Source organism: Sodiomyces alkalinus, assembly GCF_003711515.1.
Source record: "Sodiomyces alkalinus F11 unplaced genomic scaffold SODALscaffold_6, whole genome shotgun sequence".
NCBI classification, from domain to species: Eukaryota; Fungi; Ascomycota; class Sordariomycetes; order Glomerellales; family Plectosphaerellaceae; genus Sodiomyces; species Sodiomyces alkalinus.
Window position 1 is genome coordinate 2,271,931 of NW_021167084.1, and position 20,508 is coordinate 2,292,438.

The 20,508-nt window shown below is 54.4% G+C and overlaps 7 protein-coding genes across 7 annotated transcripts; 3 read left to right on the forward strand and 4 right to left on the reverse strand.

The window, feature by feature from the left end:
* The first annotated feature begins 1,240 nt into the window (after positions 1 to 1,240).
* SODALDRAFT_185683 (hypothetical protein) lies at positions 1,241 to 2,012 on the forward strand. The gene has a single exon (XM_028607091.1). It carries the CDS (start codon positions 1,459 to 1,461, stop codon positions 1,927 to 1,929), a length of 471 nt encoding a protein of 156 aa, XP_028466090.1. The 5' UTR covers positions 1,241 to 1,458; the 3' UTR covers positions 1,930 to 2,012.
* SODALDRAFT_185678 (hypothetical protein) lies at positions 1,966 to 2,826 on the reverse strand. Its single transcript, XM_028607090.1, has 4 exons — positions 2,707 to 2,826; positions 2,519 to 2,625; positions 2,421 to 2,437; positions 1,966 to 2,084 (listed from the first exon to the last, which is right to left on the reverse strand). Exons 1-4 carry the CDS (start codon positions 2,722 to 2,724, stop codon positions 2,002 to 2,004), a joined length of 225 nt encoding a protein of 74 aa, XP_028466091.1. The 5' UTR covers positions 2,725 to 2,826; the 3' UTR covers positions 1,966 to 2,001.
* A 4,419-nt stretch (positions 2,827 to 7,245) lies between these two features.
* On the reverse strand, positions 7,246 to 9,741 carry SODALDRAFT_324668 (SET domain-containing protein; the record flags this gene model as incomplete). Its single annotated transcript, XM_028609910.1, has 6 exons — positions 7,246 to 7,317; positions 7,380 to 7,427; positions 7,469 to 7,513; positions 7,660 to 7,783; positions 8,014 to 9,556; positions 9,684 to 9,741. The coding sequence occupies 6 exons, from the start codon at positions 9,739 to 9,741 to the stop codon at positions 7,246 to 7,248; spliced, it is 1,890 nt and encodes a 629-aa protein (XP_028466092.1).
* Positions 9,742 to 10,133: 392 nt separating this feature from the next.
* SODALDRAFT_279165 (clock-controlled-9 protein) lies at positions 10,134 to 12,751 on the reverse strand (the record flags this gene model as incomplete). Its single annotated transcript, XM_028608155.1, has 5 exons — positions 10,134 to 11,291; positions 11,422 to 11,624; positions 11,730 to 12,010; positions 12,166 to 12,551; positions 12,641 to 12,751. 5 exons carry the CDS (start codon positions 12,749 to 12,751, stop codon positions 10,134 to 10,136), a joined length of 2,139 nt encoding a protein of 712 aa, XP_028466093.1.
* Positions 12,752 to 14,197: 1,446 nt separating this feature from the next.
* Positions 14,198 to 14,674, forward strand: SODALDRAFT_324670 (hypothetical protein; the record flags this gene model as incomplete). The annotated part of the gene is made up of 3 exons (XM_028609911.1): positions 14,198 to 14,296; positions 14,358 to 14,542; positions 14,644 to 14,674. 3 exons carry the CDS (start codon positions 14,198 to 14,200, stop codon positions 14,672 to 14,674), a joined length of 315 nt encoding a protein of 104 aa, XP_028466094.1.
* A 1,130-nt stretch (positions 14,675 to 15,804) lies between these two features.
* SODALDRAFT_278462 (fungal cellulose binding domain-containing protein) lies at positions 15,805 to 16,735 on the forward strand (the record flags this gene model as incomplete). The annotated part of the gene is made up of 2 exons (XM_028608115.1): positions 15,805 to 16,285; positions 16,389 to 16,735. 2 exons carry the CDS (start codon positions 15,805 to 15,807, stop codon positions 16,733 to 16,735), a joined length of 828 nt encoding a protein of 275 aa, XP_028466095.1.
* An 84-nt stretch (positions 16,736 to 16,819) lies between these two features.
* SODALDRAFT_334053 (MFS general substrate transporter) lies at positions 16,820 to 19,605 on the reverse strand. The gene is made up of 6 exons (XM_028612121.1): positions 19,045 to 19,605; positions 18,894 to 18,951; positions 18,490 to 18,776; positions 17,840 to 18,310; positions 17,327 to 17,710; positions 16,820 to 17,250 (listed from the first exon to the last, which is right to left on the reverse strand). Exons 1-6 carry the CDS (start codon positions 19,207 to 19,209, stop codon positions 17,014 to 17,016), a joined length of 1,602 nt encoding a protein of 533 aa, XP_028466096.1. The 5' UTR covers positions 19,210 to 19,605; the 3' UTR covers positions 16,820 to 17,013.
* Between the last annotated feature and the right edge of the window lie 903 nt (positions 19,606 to 20,508).

Below are 20,508 nucleotides of genomic sequence, written 5' to 3' on the forward strand. Positions count from 1 at the left end.
AATGTGTTTTGGCAACGTTGAAGAACCTTTGTACCCTGTCAAAAGTTCCGGTTTGTTAGACAACCGCTCTTGGCCTCTGGGTCGACCGTTAGTTCACGTCCGCCTAAAAACGAGAGGCGTAGAGACAGGCCCGGAATTTGATATCCATGAGACAAGACAATCCAAGCACCATTCATTGTACGTAGTACAGCAAAAAGCCTCCTCCCAGGTACACGTAGCTTCCCATGCGTGTAAGCAATGAAATGGGGAAGTTCTCAAGTACCTACTCCCCAGCTGCGCCCCTCTCTACTGCGACGACGAGGTAGCTATCCGCGCGACGCTGGACTGGACACACCAACAATCTGGAAGTCGTGTAAAGAACGGTGAGCCGCCGTCGGGAGGCGACAAACCTGTCTCTTATCAGCGTCAAGATAGAGCCCACTATGCATATATTGATTTGTTGGCCGCAGTTTGCGACAGCACAGAACCACCACCATCGCGGTCTTCATTTTCAGCTCGCCCTCTCACGGTTCACAGCATGGTACGTACCTGCGGTGACCGCTACCCGACCCGACAGAGTCTCACAAGCCCACCCTCACCAACTCCGCGTATGGAGGACGGCGGCGGTCTCGACCGGTCTCGTCAACGTTTGGGCACCCGAAAGAACGTACCAATCAAAAATGCGCAAAGACGCCAGAAACCGCTTGGTTGTATCATGCTCACTTTGTGACAAGATGCCGTATTGTTATTTTGACCAAACAGCTCCCCGCGACACGTTGGGTTACGGAGAAAAGGATGTGTGTAATGTAAAACGTAAGAGATGAAGATGAGGTCTTCATGACCGTCTAGTTGATGCTGCCGCCCTCGCTCTGAAATGCTGCACGAAACAAACGCCTGGCGAAAAGACAATAGAGAGCCCTCCCTCCAGCAAAACTCCCCCCCTTGAGTCTGATAAAGAAATAACGTGAATCCGTCCACTCGTCGCCCGACCCAAAGAAACACCGCCTGATCTCCCAAGAGACGAAAACGCCATACAAAGTACATATACCGAAAGAAAACACAAAAGGATCCATGCGGACGACCGTCTACCAACGCCGAGGCCGGCAACACCACGAGCCGGACCACGTTGCAGCCATCTCCTTGCCGCTTTTTTTTTGAGTCGGGGTTCTTTTTTAGAACCTCTCGTCTTCTTCCATGCCCATTCGTCTCAATCTTGAGCCGCCTATTGGTATTTCGTAGTATCTCTTTCACCCCGACAAGTCGCAACCATCAACGGCCGTGTTTGGCGAATCAAATCTGCTGGCCACCCACTCAAGAAAAGTGTCGAAGGAGCGCGAAGCGCGCCGCCCCGCAGGCCGTATCTTCGTGGCGCAGTCGCCCAGTGGTGGACAATCGTGGGGACCGGTAAAGGCGAAGGGGAGGATATAGGCGAAACGGAAAGGTCCGAGCTGTGAGGCAGAAGAGAAGCGCATCTCGGCAATGGCCGTGGGTTCTGCGGGCAGAAAGGTGAAGTATCCGCTGGTACATAAATTCGAGCCTCGTCGTGTATTTTCCGCCCCCTGTCCTACCACGTTTCTGCCGCCACGACAGCAACCGTGGCTGCAGGTGGATGACCGGTGCCAAGTCGTCAACGGGCAGGTGTGGCGCGCGCGGTTTCTGCAGGCCCCGGGTTTCTTCTTTTCCGCATGGTTCCGTGGGGCGTGTCGCTTCATTTGGCCCCGAATGGAATGGGGGCATCACGCGCACAAGAGGTCGCAGAGATTGCCGTGCTTGGAGAGACTCTCGACTCTCTCTCTCTCTCTCACTCTCACACACACACTCTCTCAAATTGAGAGTCAGTTTTGCTTTTCCTCCCCCACCACCAAGAAAAAAAACCCCCCTCTTTTCCCCTCGCCAGCCAAGAAAGAAAGATTCGCTTGCGAAGAAAATGGGCGCCGAACAAAAAAGTAAGCACTTCCCCTAACTGGGAAATTGATGGGTCGGGACCAGGAGATTGGGTCGGCTGGAGCAGCAACGTTTGTTTCACGGGCCGACGGTTTGGTTCAGGTTTGTGTGTTGCCGAATGAACTTTTCCCAAGGCTGGGTTTGTCTAGGCTTGCAGTGGCCTGTAGCGCGATTAGAGAGGTCAGTAAACTGGCAGCGACGACGGCTTTGACAAAGAGCTTTCAAAACGGGGAGGTTGCAGAGATACGAGGAGACGAATGCTCGGGATTCTCCATCGCAAACCAGTCGAGACAATCCAGGTGTTCGAGCCATCGCCGATGAACTCTTCGGCGATAAGCCAGGGTTTGATTGAGCCTGGAGTTACCAACGTGGGGTGAAGTGAAGCGTGATTGAGGCATAGCGCATGCGAGCAGGGGGGCCGAGCCAAGAGGTGGGGTGGGGTTTGCAAGCCTCGACAGGGGGTCAAGCTCAAAGGGGGTTCAGGACTCGGGACATACTGCACTGTTCATCACCTCTACATGAATATTTGTGTCAGTGCTGGCATCCATGAGAATGAGGACAGTCCTGGAGTATCCATGAGGTTCGATTCACTCACCTGAACTCGTAATGTGTAACGCTTAATGGACAACGAAGCTGTGTCCTGAGATAGTCTGGACACCATCGAGATACAATCCAGCGGAAGTGGCCGCAATGAAATTCCCTCTGTGCGTAAAATGGTCTCAGCAGGTGATTGATTCCAAAGCATCTCAACTAGAAGGCGGGTGTAGAAGGGAATAGGCGTACCTGGATCCAGTCACACATCCTTCTTCGCAAAGAAGGCCGTGGCTCGAGATGAGAATATCAAGGTGGCAAGTAGTAGCGGTAAGATGAGTATATGTCGTATTAGGAGAGGCAGCTTGTTGAAGGCGATTTGACGGATGAGTAGCTCTGTGAAGATGGCAGAGACGGGCTGATATGATGAAAATGGAGGAACAGAAGGGCCGCAGAGAATACTTCGTGAAATACCTTAAAGCAACCGGTATACAATGCCCTGCAAAGTTCTCGTGGGGGCTATAATAAGAAAGGCGGCACGGCAGGCAGGTAATTCCCGCTTCACGGGGCGAGGATGAAAAAGAAAGCACGCCTGATGCAGGATTTTCGGGAAGAAGGGCGGATAAGTGTATTTAAGCTTCCGTATCCCCAGACGGGCAGACAAAAGTAGGATATGGGGTTGAGCGTGAGAGGGAGAGGGAGAGAAAACTAGGATCCCATGGACAAGTTGGTACGTGGTACGTTAATTATGAATCATGACGAGACTTGTCTAAGGGGGAGAGAAAACTGAAATGTTCTCCAGTCTCCGTATTTAACCATTGGCAACCGTAAACATACTCTCGTTGTGACCAAAAGGTCCGGCTAGCAGCTGGATGGTTCGCCGTTGGTACCGACAAGGACCAGGGCACTGGCGAAAAGAGACGGGCTTTCGTTTCCCATTCACAGACAGACAAACAAGGGGGGAAGGAGAAGAAGAAAAGAGGTACGAAAGTACGAAGTAGGTAATTATAAAGGTACATCTTAGCGGCATCCGTTCTTGCCGTTCGACTCTAACCACTTTTGTCAAGACTTATGGTAACGGCGAGCCCCTGGAATCGCGATCCCGAAGGTTTGGGGGAGGAGTCTTTGCTTCTAGGGGTGGGGGCCTAGCACCCAAACTGGCTGATGTGCCGTTTCTCCCCACTGTGCGTGTGAGTCGAAATGGTCCCAGTCCCAGTCCCAGCCCATAGACGGTGTTCTTGAAGCCAGGAACACATGACCGCCCAACAAGGGTCGCGGGATCTGCAGTGTTAGGCTTCAGCAAGACGCTCGGTATCTTATGTTGTACGGATACTTCAGACATTGTATTCGTACAGTAAGGTAAGGTACGGATCGGATCCATTCTTTGGAGCTTGCTTTCTCTCCTCTCTCCTAACGGTCACGCATCAAGGCAGGCATCGACAAAAACCATTTCCATTTCCCCGCACTTAACCAGTTCCTCCAGACTCTCGAGAAAAGTGCCAAGCTGAGTTTTTGTGTTACTCAAGTGGTGCCTGGAATTATATTATACGAAGTGCATGATATATCTCTGTGTGCCTTACGGTATAGTGGGTGTGTGTATGTACTGTACCCCGTATTCTGTACTAGGTACCTACACGCATGTACTAATATATAGGCGGCCCGTACGTTGTATGGTGGAGAGTGTTTCTCCAGCCGCTGCGAATAACGCGTTGTACGATTTCGCTTGCAGTTTAGGGAATCAACAGGTGGGCAGAAAACGGTATCTTATTAGGTATAGTTCTCAGGCAGGTGGAGCGTTGATTAGACGCCACACAAATAATAGCGGTCGAGGGACGTCTGTCCGGTCTTTGGGTACCGGTATTCATATTCATATTCAGGGGGGAGGCCACGTGCGTATCCACGCTAAGACAAGCTTCCCAGAATATATACAACGTACATACGTTGTACGACCGCCGTCGATTTTTCCACAGGCGTCTTGGCTTTACTGGTGTCCCGACCTAGATGGGCCCCTCTTACCCTGAACACGTTGTACACCCTACTCCGTAGAAGAACTAAAAATGCGACTTCGTCGTGGCCTGGAAGACTTAGCTTGTTCTTCTTGGTCAAATCTGAAGGAGATCAAGCTACTAGGTTTATAGGTTGGCTGGCCAATGTCGTACTACCCGGGCCCATTGTCGCACCTCTTTCCCCAGTTTTGGGTCAGGAAATACAACTACCGAACCAAAAACGGCCCGAGTCCGAGTGGAGTGAGTGAGTGACTGTGACTTGACTCGGGAAGTCTCAGTTCCCAGCTGCAACCACAATCAGCTTTCATCCCGTGCCATCGCAGTTTCACGCCCTGGGACTCGCCCCAAGTGGCCAAGTGGTACAACGGACTTTTGTACATGCAAAACCACGTGGAAGCTATGTCGGCATATCATTATTTCGCCGTTGCCCAGCGTTCCAGTATGATCCATCGCAGCAACAATGCACAGCATGGCAACGCAGCCGACACAGGCACGTCCTTGGGTGAATTGGCCGCAGGGACCCTTCGAGCAAAGGTGCATTCGCTTAGAACCGCTTCGAGGGGGGGAGAGAGAATCCTGCCGGCATCACGCAATATGTTTGTATGTATAGGTATAATTGCTTCCCTCCCAATATTCCTTCCTCCTCTTGTGGAGCTTCAGGTCTTTGAGTTGGGAGATGGTTCGTGCAGGGAAACCCGATCAACACCGTTGTTTCGAATACAGGACATGGAGACCTGTGCATGGATGAATTAAATTGCTTCGCACAACGCACTTCGTCGCGATCGCAAGGTTCACCTTGGTAATAGGTAGCGCATCCCTCAACGAAAGGGGACATCTATCCGCCAGGCCATTCCCTCGGGACGAGGCTAGGGGGAACCACGGCCGTAATCCTGGGTCAGAGAAACGTACGGGTGTGCATCTTGGCAGCTCCTTTTGACCGTGTCTACACGTAGAGTGTCTAGAAATCGATGAAGAAGTGACGACCCCACCCACCCCCACTGTCGGTCAGGCCTCTTATTAAACAGAGCGCGCCGCCGAGCGAATCAATGGAGGAGGGAATGCCTTGCCAAGATGGTGGTCCAGGACTTGCTTCATCCTTAGCGGGGCGGCGGCGGACTAATACCTACATAGAACAGGAGTCGCGGCCATAGAGATCAGCCCAAGGAGAAAGTGTCGGTAATATCCGCAGGATGCACGGGTGTAGCTGTCACGGGAGAAAGACCAAGACAGGAAGAAAAAGATTCGAAGGACAGGATTTACCAATTAGCGAGGGGCAAACGGGGCCATGTCCGTCTTGCCGCGATGATGACATTCCCATTCCGTGCCATGCGTGCGTATCCATGGATCAGGGGGTTGCGAAAACATTTCGCGTGGCACCTGAACATTGTTCATTCTCTATGGCGCCCTCACCTCGTTGGTGTCGGTCTACTCGTCTACGAAGTGCGAAGCGATGAGTACAACGTACGGAATACCTACCTAAATTAGTCGCTAGAAGTTAGACAAAACGCTTGCGGTCGGTCGTTCCCGAAGCTGTCACGTATCCGCATCCAGAAGTCCCCACATCCCACACACTCATCGAATGAATGCAAGGCTTTCCGTTCCCATTGCTGGGTCGGCCAAGGACCACCCACAGGATTCTTCAATGTCCACATATGTACATATGTACCTTAATTTCGATCGGATATGACACCGAAGTAAGGTAGGTAGGTACAACGTAACTGCGAAGGGAACAATGCCGTAAAAAAGGCACCCAGGTGCGAGGTTTTCCGGCGATTCATCCGAAGAACCCAAAGCATTATTTTTCCTTTGCCTTTGCCTTTGCCTTTGCCTTTCCATTTCCTTCAGCTGGGAACTAGGATTATACCTACTCCAGGTTGTATGGCGCGCCAATGGTCCGTTTCAGCGGCGCTCCGGCCGTCCCAACAGCACGGCGCTGGTATGTTTAGGGCCATCTGAGGAGCCGAGCTCGCCGAACTTGGGATCTGGAGCTAACCACTTGAAACTGCGGAACTGAACTCCACATGAACTGAAATAGTCGATCAGGCCAGGAATCAATAGAGAGGAAGAAGAGTCTTGCCACTTACATACGCCGTATGAACATTATTACTTGCTGGATTTATTGGATTCACGGTGAACGAGCCATGTTGCTACCTATTGTCGAGGCCTCGCCTCGCGAAAACTGGAACGTGGGATCCCTGGCCAGAAAATATTAGCTGCAGGCGACTCGGCAAATCATCGCTTGCTACCTACTTCTTATCCATTCCCCTTGACATGAGCGAAGCCTGGGTGCGTGTGCCGCTCGTTCGTTCCCTCTTGGAAAACGCACGCAAAGAAAATGCGAATGGATCACCTGGCATGATCCGACATTGGAAGGTTGTGGGCGTCGGATGCCTGCTCACCGGTCGAGCTGTCCCATTCTCGGGTGGAGATAATGGAGAGGGGGTGGTGTCTAAGCTGATCTGTCCACATCAGTTACATACCTACCTCTGAACCCCCTGACTACCGTAAGGTAAGGTATGCATTCCGAAATCCCCATTGAGATTAAGTCCCTGCGACGGGTAGGTAGACCGGCAGTGATATTTTCGGGGCGCTGTACTCGGTAGAGGGCACATGCCTTACCTAATAAGGTACCCAAAGAATTGGAGAGAATTGGAGATTGTCGGTCGTCACATTGCAGATACAGTACCGCTACGTTACCTATAGGGCAAGATAAACAGGGGCAGCTGCGGCTCGTATCTGCCTTCCCAGAGAGGCAGGCTGATGAAGCCAGGAAGAGGGGAAGTGACTACTCGGGTTTCCAGGTCACTGGCCACAGGCGACAGACAGCAGGACACCACCGGAGCGCCAGAACACAATCCTTTGATGGTTCGTAGCTGTTTGTACCTTATGTACCTGCCTCCTGTGAAGTACCTGCCCTACCTTACGAAGCAAGGCTGATGACTCATTGAGCCGTGACAGAAACGCTGACTTGCCAAGTAATAATAAGTACTATGCATTCCCAGACTCACTTCATCCTCTGCCTTGTTCGCCGAGACGACTCTTGAGCTCACTGACTACTGACTACTATCCCTAACGGGGCCACTATACAGGCGGCAAGCCTCTTGGAGCCGCTGGCCAGGTCATCCGTAGTGGGGGATTCAGCATGGCCAAATTATCGTGTTACACCCAACTGACACGTGTGATACAGGATGCTACTCACCCACACTGTCGGCTTGGGCGTCGACATGGCCGATCCGGACCTCATGCGGTGGCTCATGCGGTGGTTCAGGGCTGTCGACCGTGGAAGGGAGGCGTTGCAAAGGTTCCATGATGCGGAGCGGCGCCTGCAACGGTCGACGGTGGATATATCAGGATACAGGCACAGCCGCCGCTGTTATGGCCAATGTGGTTCCACACGGGGACGCCGTTCTGGAAAAGATGGACGACGAGCTCGAGAAGGCCACAAGAACCGTGACGCCCCGGTTTCGGTATTACATTCAACCTACCATGGGGGGGAAGGCTGGCGCCCACGTGCCGCGAAGGATGTTGAAAACTCCCCGTCTTTGACCCTTACCGAGATGATGACAACGACGGCATCTCGAGCGACTCGAGCACGTTGATAAGCACATTCCTACACTGCGTCCGGTACACGTACGCCAGACGCTGGTTTCTCGTCGCACCACTGCCTTCCCCCGCCTCCGCCTCCCCCTCCCCGTCGTCCTCGTCTTCGTCCTCGTCCAGCTCGAAATCAGACTGTTCCAGCTTTTCCAATTCCTGGAACGCCTTGGCCTGTATGATCGCCAATGTCCGCTCGAGCAAAGCCTCCACAACCGCTAATGCCGTCGTCTCCATCTCGCCCGTGAGCAAGGCGCGGAGACGTTCCTTATCGCCGTCCATGCCCTCCCCCGCTGCCGCAGGGAAGAGCGCCTCCCGCTGCTCCGGAGACGTCTGCATGCAGACGAGTTCCCAGACGAGCGTATCCTGCACGTGTCGGAAGCAAGGAAGGACCGAGTCCGGGTCGAGGGACGGGAGCGTGAGGCGTTTATGCGCCGTGACGGAGCTGGGATGCGTAACGGGGCGGAGGGAGAAGAAGAAGTCGTCCCGCGGCTTTGGCGGTGCCGGCGAAGAGGAGGAGGACGGTGCTGCTGCGCTCGCCGTTCTCAGCTGCAGGTGGACGTAGTCGTTGTGTAGCGCAGGCGACGCGGGGATCACGAAGCCGTAGGCGAGAAGCAGCTCGGCGTTCGTTTTCGGCCCGTAGTTGTTGAAGACCTGTTCCCCCGCCGCGTACGGCGTCCGCGTGGCAAGGACGGTAGCAGGGCCGTTCGAGGCCTTTTCGGCGCCACTTGCCTCGGATAGCACGTGCCAGTCCACCTCGGCCGTGGGGGAATGGTTCCCGACATCAAAGAGCGGCATGAGGACGTGGAAGTCGTCCACGGCGACCCCGTCGGGCAGGGGCAGGGCCTCCGGGTCCGGCACGACGCGGGACGGGCGGAAGCTGCGCGTGGTGAAGATGGTGTAGGCCCAGTGATAGAGCAGGCGGGAGTACTCGTGGCTTCTCCCCGCGAAAGAGGTCGCCTCCAGGGCCGCCGAGGCGTGTTTGTGCTCGCTCCGCAGACGGGCCTTGATCTCGTGCAGGGAGACGTGGGCGTTGGTCCCCTCGAGAAGGTCGATGTCGTCCGAGGTCCAGAAAGGAGGGAGGGCCCATGCAGAATGGTTGTCGGGCTGCGGGAGGGTGCGGATGTAGGGATACCAGAAGGATGCGCGGCCTAGGAGGTATTGCTGCATGAGGAAAAAGCGGGCGGTGACATGAGGGGCCACGGCCTTGAGGAACTCCCGTGGGAGAGGGTCGCCTGTGCGATGAGCCGGCGACGGGATACCGTGGGAGGTCAGGTCCTGGTCTAACGTGTTCAGGTAGGAGAGGGTGATGCTCAAGGGGCAGCTGACGATGGCGTCCCCGGGTATGAGGGAGTGGCCCTCCCGGACGCGGAACGAGTGGCCGGTGACGGAATCATAGAAGACCTCGACGTCCGCGGAGAGATTCCCGCCGTTTTCTTTAGACCAGGAAATCAGTTCCTCCATTTTAAAGGTGTAAAAGTAGGGCAGGTGATAAGCGAGCACTTCAATTGCGGGAGTAAGAAGTTGGGAGGCTTTTTTTTTTTGCGGGTGCGAGAAAACTGGACGTTGCTACAGTGTGGGGCCGTAAGAACACTGTCATGGTACTGACGTTGACGGTGTTCGACGTACAGTTGTATTTTCCTTCGCACTGTGCTTTCTCCCTCTGCGACCTCACCACCTTCACCATGATCAATTTCTCATCTCACACCCACACCACTTATGTATTTCCCCTCACCACAAAGTACAACATTCACACAGACAAATGGAAAAATGGAAAAAATAATATAGCATAGTTGAATAATTATGTATTGCGTACATTAAGCATGATTATTTTTTAGTTTACTTTCCTCTTTACTTCCACACTTTACATTAACGACCTAGAGCAAAATGATTTCATTGTGAGAGGTGAGCGACTTCGACAAAAAAGGAACAATCCGACACATCATTAATCGCGAGAAACCCGGGCAAGTGAAAGAAAATCAACAACTTGAACACAGCTTTGTCGGCACCAGGACTCCATCCGTACCTTGACCAGCTAGGCATCCCCACGTTCCGTCGCACACACTTGTGTGAAAACCTCTATTCCCCATTTTCCCCATTTTCTGCCTTTTCTCCATCCTCACCGCGCTCCACCTTTACGACGACAACCGGCCTCTCCTTCCTCTGCGTGAAATGTCGCGGCAGCCGGTTTTCACTCTCATTGTACGGCTTGCCCGCCTCTTCTCGAGCCATGTCATTGACCCATCTCTCATTGCCCGGCAGACCCGGTTTCACGCCGACCTCGGCCCACTTGGATGCCAGATAGAACCAGCATAGAGCGTTGCCCGCGGTGCCTACCTCGTCGCTCACGCCCGTGGCAGCAGCGTGGCTCATCCTGGCGTGCAGCTCGTCGTCGGTGAAGAGGTCCATGAGGTGTTGGGCCACCGCCTTCCAGTCACCGGGCTCGACAAGGAATCCGTTCACCTGATCCTTGATCTGCAGGGGAATGCCGCCGGCCCTGGACGCAATGACCGGCCGACCCGCATGGAGAGCTTCTGACACCTTGACCTCGAAACCCTCGCGCGTGGAGAGCTGCAGAGTTACGTGGGAACTGCGGATCAGGGTGTTGAGGAGCTGGTCGTTGGGGTCAAGACGCATCACGCTGCAGTCATCAACGAGATGTGGATAAAACGTCTCTAGCTGGGTCATGGTCTCGTCAAAAATCATGCTGGCATCGGGGTCATCCACGGAACCATTGCCGCACACCACGAGCTGCGGGGAGTCTTCGACCCCGGCCTCTTCCAGGAGCCGCCGGAACTCGCCATAGGCATCGATGACGGTCGGGATTCCCTTGGAAGGGTCAAACCTGGCAACCTGGACGATGTACTTCCGCGTCGGCCACTGCAGCTCCGCCATTCGCTGGTGGAGGCAAGCCGTGTTGTAGATGTGGCCGTAATACCCCATGTCCCATGTACTGAGCGGCTTGTTGAGGCCGTCTAGCCAATCTGTCGTGGCCGGCATGTAGGCCACCTTCTCGTGGGGCACATTGTGGGGAACGAATAGGGGAATTGGATGACTAATGAACATGTCGGCTTTCTGGATGTTATTCCAGAGAAAGTCCCAGACATCGGCCTGCGGCGACCCGGCCATGGCCGTCAGGTCACTACGGATTTGGATATGCGACCGGTAGAGGACTGGTCGGTTTGGCGTGAGCTTCTTGATGAGGGGGATGAGACCAGGCATCTGAGGATCGTCAATCTTGACAAGGGCCCAAAGTTAGCATCGGGATGACGACCCAGCGGTTAGAGTGGGGGGGCATGCGGCAGTTGCCGATGACCTCCGCGTCCGGCGGGTGGGGACAATTCAGTTGCCAAGAACCGAAACTCACAATGACGACATGGGCTCCACCCTCTTCGACAGGGCGAAGGGGACCACCCTCAGACAACCAATAGCGATAGGCATTGTCCGTGATCCAGTCATGGATCGATTGTTTCTCTTCGGCCGAGATGCGCTGCTCGGGATGGCTGACACCTTGGAGGATGTTGTGCATAGTTTTGGTGATGCGGAAGACGCCAGGCCTCGGTTTGGGGACTACGAAGGATCGTCGCGGCGCCCTCGTATTAGCAAGTTTCGTCGTGCATTGGGGAGGGAAGGCCAGAAGACAGACAGGCAAAAACAACGGCCAAAATAACTTACCGTACCAGGTTAGGTCAACGCCCATGAGCCGTGCGAATCGTACGAGAGCATGTCGCATGAGGGCGACGCCACCACCCTGAGGGGTACTGCTGAAGAAGGCGACCCTTATCTTGTTCCGTCGCAGCTTGGTTGCATAATGAGCCATGGAATCCCACGTCGGCCTGCCGCAGGCGTCTTTGTGGTTCTGGGGGGTCACGAGGTGAACCCGGAAGCCGGCATCGGTCTGCACAACGCCTCGAAAACCGACCTGCAGGTGGGGGACGAGTGAAGGGCCAAAGTTCCTGGATGGTTTGGCAGTGTTAGAAAAGGGGGACAAGAAGAAGGACACGACGAATGACACGAAGAAGAGAATGACAAGGAGAAGGGTGACAGGAACGGTAAGAAAAAAGAAAAAAGAAAAGGGGGGGTTCATGGCGGTGGACGCAGCTGAACCTACATAATACACTTGCGAGCCATGGAATCCGCCTGTTCGTCCACTCGTTTGATATCCCAAAAGTTCTCCCTTTTGCCGTCCTCATCTGGACGGGTAACAACCGGGACAATGTCCATGTCAAGCCAGAGACGAGAGCACAGCGTAGGGCTCATATACTTGAGCGTGATGGGCAAGCCGGCGCCGATGAACTTGGAGAAGTTATCGTGCTCGTACACCTCGAGCGTGGAAAGTACGTAGTCGGCAATGGCATCTTGACCCATGTGAAGGGCATCGCCGAGGACGACATGTTTGACGGAGTAGTCGATCAGGTAGACAGTGTCATGAATGGCAATGGCCACGACGGCGGTTTGGTCATCGGCAAAGACGGCGGAGATACCGCAGTAGAGAGTCTATGAAGAGGGGGGCAACGACGAAGCCCGTGTCTTGTAAGTCTACCATCACACCAGGGAGGAGATGGGGAGGATGAAGAGATGCTCACCGTCAACGACGGACCAAAAGTATTGCCCTGCTCATGCATGATGCTCATCTTCCTGAACCGGTAGGCCGAGGTGGCCACCGAGCTCCTGCGGCGGGACGGTGGAGGCGCCATGGTCGCAACGTCGATCTGGGACAGTCTAAAACGAGATAAAACGAGATTGCTATCGAAGACTAGGTAGTTGGAAGAAACTTCGAATAAACCGTTCGTTTCTAACAGTCTTTACGCTTTCCACCCTTGGACGGAGAGCCGAGATATCCGAAAGAGCCGAGGAAGGGCAAGTTTCTGAGCCGTGGTGGTTCTAATAGACTCTAGTCTCTTGATTAAGGTGAGAAAGAAGAACAAGTCAAAAGTCAACAGGAAGTTGAAGAGAACGAGGGGATTCGGGTACCTTACATAGGTAGGTAGATAAAGGTACGATGCGGTAGCCAGGGAGGAGAGGAAGAGAAAAACGAAGACCCTTGGACGCCAGACCGATGAAAAAAGGTTTGAAAGGTTTGAAAGGTTTTACATGTCTGGCAGATGGGAGGAGGACAAAAAGGGTGGAGGGGTGGAGGGTCGAAGGAAGGGGTGTACGTTTGGGGTTCCGTGGGCGTGTTAGACAGAGGGGTAGGAAGGGACTTACGATATCGTGCTTAGCCTCGTACCATTCTCCCCTTCGTACCTACCTTATTCGAGGTCAATGCCCAATGTACCTGCGCCGTAGAGAAGAGGAAAGAGTCCGGACCACAGACCGGGTTCCCTTGAACACCCAGTTACCTGAACTTCGTAAACTTCAAAGTCGGGAAACACACGGCCGGGCCAGAGAAGTCTGGTGACTCTGGTCATACCATCATTCATCATTGCATGGGGATTGTACACTATTGATCGAGACACCACACGGGGGCACACGTCAGCCGTTGGCCAGGCCACCAGGTGGTACAGGTCTGTACCTACCTTACTGTTATGCGATTCCACAGATCACGATCATGTTGCGCTAGATCCAGGGGACAAGTTAACACCAGGCCCTACTTGTACCTCCATTGTACCCGCCTACCCCCGATCATGAAAGGGAAGAGCAAGAGAACATGATGAGTTGATGACGACAGGATGGCAGGTAGGTCTGACCCCGTGGCAGTGACCATCATGACTAAGGTATGTAAGGTACCTTACTTAGGTAGATGTAGCTACCGTACGTTGTACATAGGTAAGGTACTGTATGAGGTTGTCAAAGCGGCACTGGACAAGATGCCTAGGTACACAGTGTCGTACGTATGTACCGCATTGAAACCCGCAAGCTACCGCAAATGGCGGCATCTTACTGGCTTAAGAGCTGGTCAAAGCGGGGTGAAGATTAACGTGGGGGTGAAAAACAAAGAAAAAGGGGGAAATGCGGAGTAATAACTTATAAGCTTGCCTCCTCCAAAACATTGTATCATTCCATCAACAAACATCGTCGTTTGACCAATTCTTCCATCGACCTCTCTGTCCTACTCGCTTGAGACGAAAGTTATTTCTTCTGCCGCTGGTGGCAGAGATGAGATCAATCATCAGCCTCTATTTCTCGTCGAATCAACCACCATGGCTTCGACGGATGCACGTATCCAGAGGTCTTCTGTTACCACCTTCGTTTACCCGCTTCTTATTTTCATCTCGTTCAGCATCGTGTCTTCAAAGCTGGTGAGACAGTGTACCACGTATGCGTATTCCACTTGGTGATACAAGTTCACCTTCGTTCAAGGGGCGTGGAGGGTCTGGATCATCCGAGTCTCTGGTCCCGCCTTTGATTCGGTATGACCAGCTTTCCTCCACAGGCTCTTTCTGCGACCAACGATCCGCAGAAGGTCACGTCGCCAACGTCCCCTCGGCCAGGCCGTCCCACGCTCATCGGCCCGAACAGTCATGTTACTGGGTCCATATTCTCTTGTAAGACCGAATGCTTCTTTAAAGGCTATCTAAAGCCATTAATCCTTAGCACATTGACAGTCTACTCCGTAGTCTGTACGGATACTGACACCAGTGTTTAGGAATGCCAACCCCTCCATTCTTCGTATCTAAGTACCTAGGTACGGAGTACCCACTTTCCCGATCGCCGAGCGGGGACCCACGTGGTCGGAGCCGAAGGAACCCTGGAGATCGGTCTCTCGGCCGGACCTCACCATCAAGAAAAAGTCAACCACTCCTCTGTTAGGTCTATGTCGGACAAAACTTCGCATTACCGCCTACGTGCTTCGAAGAGCAGCAAATCATCTCCGTAGCGTGGTAGATAAGGTATGTGTTGTACGATTCGCTTGTCGGGCATCGTCGATTGAGCCGCGTTCTTTGACAGTCAACCGTTTCCCAGGCGCAGGGAAGAATTGTCCGCATCCTTGACGCGATGGCGACAATAGGCTGGTACGCACCTCTTATCTTCTCCGGGGGCATCCCCTTGTCCGACGTGCTTATTGTTGATTATTTCTATCAATTTGTCTCTCATCCACACGCGTGTCCAGATCGGGACCGTCCGCCCAGCCCGTTTTCGGATCGAGTATCAGTGGTACACGTCCTCTCTCGGGGACAAAAATTCACAAAATCATGTCGATACGGAAGTGCAGGTAGTTCCCACAGATCTGCAAGTATGCAGGCCGACTCGAAGCTCCATTTCGCTTTTCATGGTTGAACGGATAAAAGAAGTCACCGTCGTAACCAGCTTTTCCGCCAATGGTGCTCTGAGACAGCAGAGACCCCGGAGGCACCCTCGCCGCGGCCCATGTTTAGAAATCATGTCGCAACCCCCCGCTTCCTGGAGCCGCCCAGTATAAAGCAACGACATAAGGCGACGTACACGAATTGGGGTGAGAGGGGGGGGGGGGCGGGGGTCTGGCCGATTGATCGTCTCTTGGGTCTGTTCCGATCGATCTGTCTGTTGCTTGGGCGCCACACCGTCTCTCACACCCTCACACCCTCACACCACCATATTCCCAGCACCCCAAATCAGGTAGTCAACACGACGTCTCACGCGACAATGGCTCCTTCTGCTCTGTCCCTGCTCGCCGTCGCCGCTGGCCTGGCCTTTCTTCCTTCGAGTCTGGCGCAGACCAACTTCTTCGTCAACTTGTAAGTATGGAATATGGAATATGGGGAAATCTCCTTCTCCTCCAGTCCCTGGAGACGGCACAGCAATTGGATTCGAAAATGGTACTGAACAGATGCGCAGCGGCGACTCGTACTCTCAGACAGGCTTCAACATCGATGGCGCGAAGCCCTCCCCGTCGAACCCCATCGGCAACCCTCCCCTCCCCGGCTGGACGGCAAGCGGCGGACTGAACTGGTCCGGGTTCATGCCAACCCACTACAACGCCTCGACGCTGCTGACGTACAACCTCGCCTACGGGGGCGCCACCACCGATGCCGACCTCGTGACGCCGTACAGGCCGGACGTGCTGAGCTTCGAGGACCAGGTCGACGTCTTCACGTCGTCCCTTGGCGCGGACCCCCGGCCCGACTACGCCCCCTGGACGGCCGAAAACACGATCGTCGGCGTGTGGATCGGCGTCAACGACGTCGGCAACACTTTCTGGCTGGGGAACAAGGAGGAAGTCATCACGAATGTTGTCGACCGCTATTTCGAGCTCGTGCAGGACGTGTACGATGCCGGTGCCAGGAACTTTGTTCTTCTCACCGTGCCGCGTGAGTGATCCCTGCCTGCCTTGTCCCCCCTTTCCTTTTACACCAGACCGCGGACCGCGGACCGCCGTCTTTACACAGCTAATCAGACGAAACGCCTTTACAGCAACCGACAGGTCCCCCATGTTCATCGCCAACAATGGCCACCAGCTCGACGTCATCATCGAAACAATCGACCTGTACAACGAGCTCCTCGAATCTCGCCATGCGGACTTCCAAGCCGCCAACGAGGATGCCACGACCTGGCTCGTTGACACGGCGGGCCCGTTCAACGAGGCCCTGGATCACCCGACCGAGTACGGCTCGCCGGATGCCCTGTGCGAGAACTCGGACGGAACGAGCTGTCTCTGGTTCGATTCCTACCATCCCGGTGTGGCCATTAACCGGCTTGTTGCCGAGGAGGTCGCGAACGTTGTCGGGGGTCCTTTCTTCAAGGGCCCCTTGGGGTGCTGAATTACGATGTCATGATACCATATACCGCGGTCCCTAACACCTGGGCCACTGTCCTAACTCACTCCACGGAGAAGGCGTGTCACGACATGTGGGAATGTGTTTGAGCAAATGTAATAGGAAGAAAAAAAAGAAAGAAAAAGGATCATGTCAGAGATCCCTTAGAAATACTGCTCAATACATATGTGGTTCTTCCCTTGCCTCTATAAGGTTCTGAAATGTACTCGGTTAGTCGTCGAGATCCCTTACCAGCCCTCCTTTACACGGCAATGCAGCTCAGCTCAGTAGATATATCTCCATGTCACGGCGCGGTCTCCCTTGGCCGCGAGCTCTTGCTGCGTAAGCTTCTTGTCTTCGCCGACACGCATGAGCCGGTCTCTCTTCTTGTTGATGGTGGTGTACGTGAAGATGAGAATAAGAGCAGCGATGATGCCGCCGCAGATGAAACCGAGTTCGAGGGCGTGTCCGAGGATATACCGGGGGGAGTCCCGAGCGCGATAGAAATTGGACGCCATGGCCTACATTTTGTGTGAACTCCAGAGAGAGAGAGAGAGAGAGAGAGAGAGAGAGAGAGAGAGAATGTCAAAGACTTACACCTCCGAGGTTTCCCACGCCGATTTGAATGGCCATACCCACGCTCCGCTTGTAGCTCCCCGCCAGGTTATTCGCAAGCCAGGTGATGACGCCGGGGAAGGCCGGGTAGATGGCGCAAGCGCTGAGGAAGACGCCTCCGTACACGACGCGCGGGTTACCGGTGGAGATGCACATGGCGAAGCCGACGATCATGATGCACAGGAATACGACGATGAAGGGGCTGCGCTTGCCGACGCGGTCGGAGAGGTAGGCGAAGATCACGGCCAAGACAGCGGCGGTGATGTACACGGGGACGGTCATGAGCTGGGCGGTGCTGGAGGTGTAGCCCAGGGTGCGGATGATGGTGGGGAGGAAGAGGCTGATGCCGTAGAGTGGGCAGACGATCTGCGATTTCCGGTCCTTAGCATTCCGTTCTCCATCTTGCCTCTGTGGCCCTTTGTCCTCTCTGGGAGGAAGGGGGCCCGGCCAAGGGTGAAGGACAGGGAGAGGGGCAAAGGGAAAAGAAACACGTACACCCCAGTACACAAAGATATTCACCCAAATCTGCCAATCTCGAAACGCATCCCACACATAACGCCACTTGAACTCCTCCGCCTCGGGGACGGCGACCCGAGCAGGAGCGGCACCCACACCGGGTTCCCCCGCACCCCCGGCAGCGTTCAACTTGTTATTGTCGGCCTCGGCGTCGCGCTGGTCCTGGTACCGCAGCCTCCAGACGACAAAGGCGCGCTCCTCGGCGGTCAAGAAGCTGGCGGTCTCGGGGAAGTCGTGGAGGGCCCAGAAGGCCCAGGCGGCGACGAGGACGGTGGCGATGCCCTCGAGGATGAAGATCCAGCGCCAGCCCTCGAGGCCGGCGACGCCGTCCATGTGGGCGATGCCGAAGGCCAGGAGGCCGCTGAACGCGCCGGCGATGGAGGCGGCCGAGAAGAAGAGCGCTTGGCGGAGTTGGATCTCGCGGCGGCAGTACCACATTGTTAGATAGTACTGTGTGAAGGGGGGTCAGGGGTCAGTTAGCCGAAAGAAGACAAGGAAAACAAAAAGGAAAGATGTCCAGGTAGAGATTCTCCCTTCGGTCTGCTTGGATCACCGTAGCCCGTAGCAATGGCTTGAGACCACCGTCCCCCCCAGTGCCGAGACGAAGGGAGAAGAAGAGGCAAACGTACCGCAACACCAGGAAATAAACCAGCCTCGGCAAGACCCAAGAAGATGCGGGAGATAAGAAGGCCTTCATAGTTCTGCACAATGCCCATGAGGGTCATGACGGTGCCCCAGGCGACCATGATGATGGGAAGCCAGACGCTCGGTCGGAGCTTTTTCAAGAGTAGATTGCTTGGGACTTCGAAGGCGGCATAGGTGAAGAAGAAAACGGTCAGGCACCAGTTGTATTGGTCGTCGGTCATGTTGAGGTCCTCTTGGAGGCCTTCGATTTTCGCGTTTCCGATGTTGCCCCCTGTTGTCGATGTTGGAATGAGTCTCTCTCCTTTTTTTTTTCTTCCCCCGTCGGAGTATGGGATGATGATGATGCAAAGGGAGTCGTGAGAATACAAGGAAAGGAGGCGGGACATACGATCTAGAAAGGAAAGGAGGTAGAGGAGGGCCAACATGGGGATCAGCCGCATGTCCATCTGGTAGCATCTCGATTAGCATACAATGCCCATTTGGAGCGTCAAGCGAGCTTTCAACGCAGAGAGAGAGAGAGAGAGAGAGAGATGACTGACCTTGCGAAGGACTTTCTTCTCATCCAGGTGGGCAAAGGCCTCCCCTGTGATAGTAGGATCGGCTGGACTGGCGCCGCTATGGCCAATGTCGCTTCCACTATTGCCATCTTCGGCCTCGGAGACACCGGGCTTCTCCAAAGGAGCGGTAGTCGTGTCGGTCGCCATGACGGGCCACTTTGAGCCGCGAGGGAAGAATGAACGACGAGGAAGGAAAATGGAAGAAAAAGAGGAAGAGAAAAGAAGGCAGAAAAAAAGAAAAAAAGACAAATAATACACCAAGGAGGCTGTTGTCGAAGTAATACGCGAGATAGAAGCCACAAAGCTTATACGGAGTAGAGAAGGTCGGACAACACCCGAAGAAAGGCAAAATCATCCAGCATACTTGTAAGCGACGAGGAGACGCATTGCGTACGGGCCCTTTCCTTTCTTATGAGAAAAGTAAAGAGAAAGAGAAAGAGAAAGAGAAAGAGAAAGAGAAAGAGAAAGAGAAAAAGGAATGAACAACGAAGATCCAGCCGTTCCCCCACGAAGGATCGTCACACGTCGACGGGTAGAGCGAACCGTTTGTCCGGCAGCACGAGGCCCTCACCCCCTCACCCTCGACGTAACTTGGCAGAACCAAGAATTCATGCATGTCCCAACCTGAATCCCCAAGCCCCAGTGGGACGCCAAAAGCCAAAGCCAAATGCCGGCAGAGCGCGGCGGCGAATAGAAGCTTGTCTGGACGACCTGGAAGTGGCCGCGTGGGGATCGGGCGTGGTTGGTCCCCTGGTCTGTTGGTCGGTCTGTTTGTCCAGCACGGGAACGGCAGTGCACGGCATACGGACATGTAACTGAGGGACAGGACCCAGAATAAGCAAAAACATCCGAGCCGCAGACGCAGACGCAGACGCAGACGCAGAAGCAGAAGCAGAAGCAGAAGCAGAAGCAGAATAGAAGACCTTCCTTTTCCAGCCTTGGCCCCCTAGTTTCTCCTCTATTCGACGCATGCATTCACCCCGCACGCCGCCTGACACTTTGGACCGTCTCTCGTAGTCCGTTGGCTTACTACCCCCGTGGGGAAAGCCCGAAGGCATAAGAGCCGAGGTGGCCGGGGAAGACTTGTTATGTGGGGGATCAAGGGGGCGGGCAACGAGAAGACCGAAGACCCCCTGTCCATTGAACGTCGACGTCGATCAATTTCCTCCGCCCGTCTGGCGTTGCGGCTTTTGAGGGGATCACTCGAGTCAGTAATAAAGCAACACGGCGAATAGAAGCGGATAAAGTCGGTAAGACGACTTGCATTGATCGTCAAGTAGTGTAGACCGCAAATGGCGTTTTTTTCCGTGGCGGACTTGTCACCGTCATGCTGAGATCAGTTCTCACATCCCGCATCTTTCTGCTTAAGTAGACGATAGATTCGATAGATGCAGATGCAGATGCAGATGCAGGGCCTGGTCTTCCACGGCCGGACACACCCCCTAT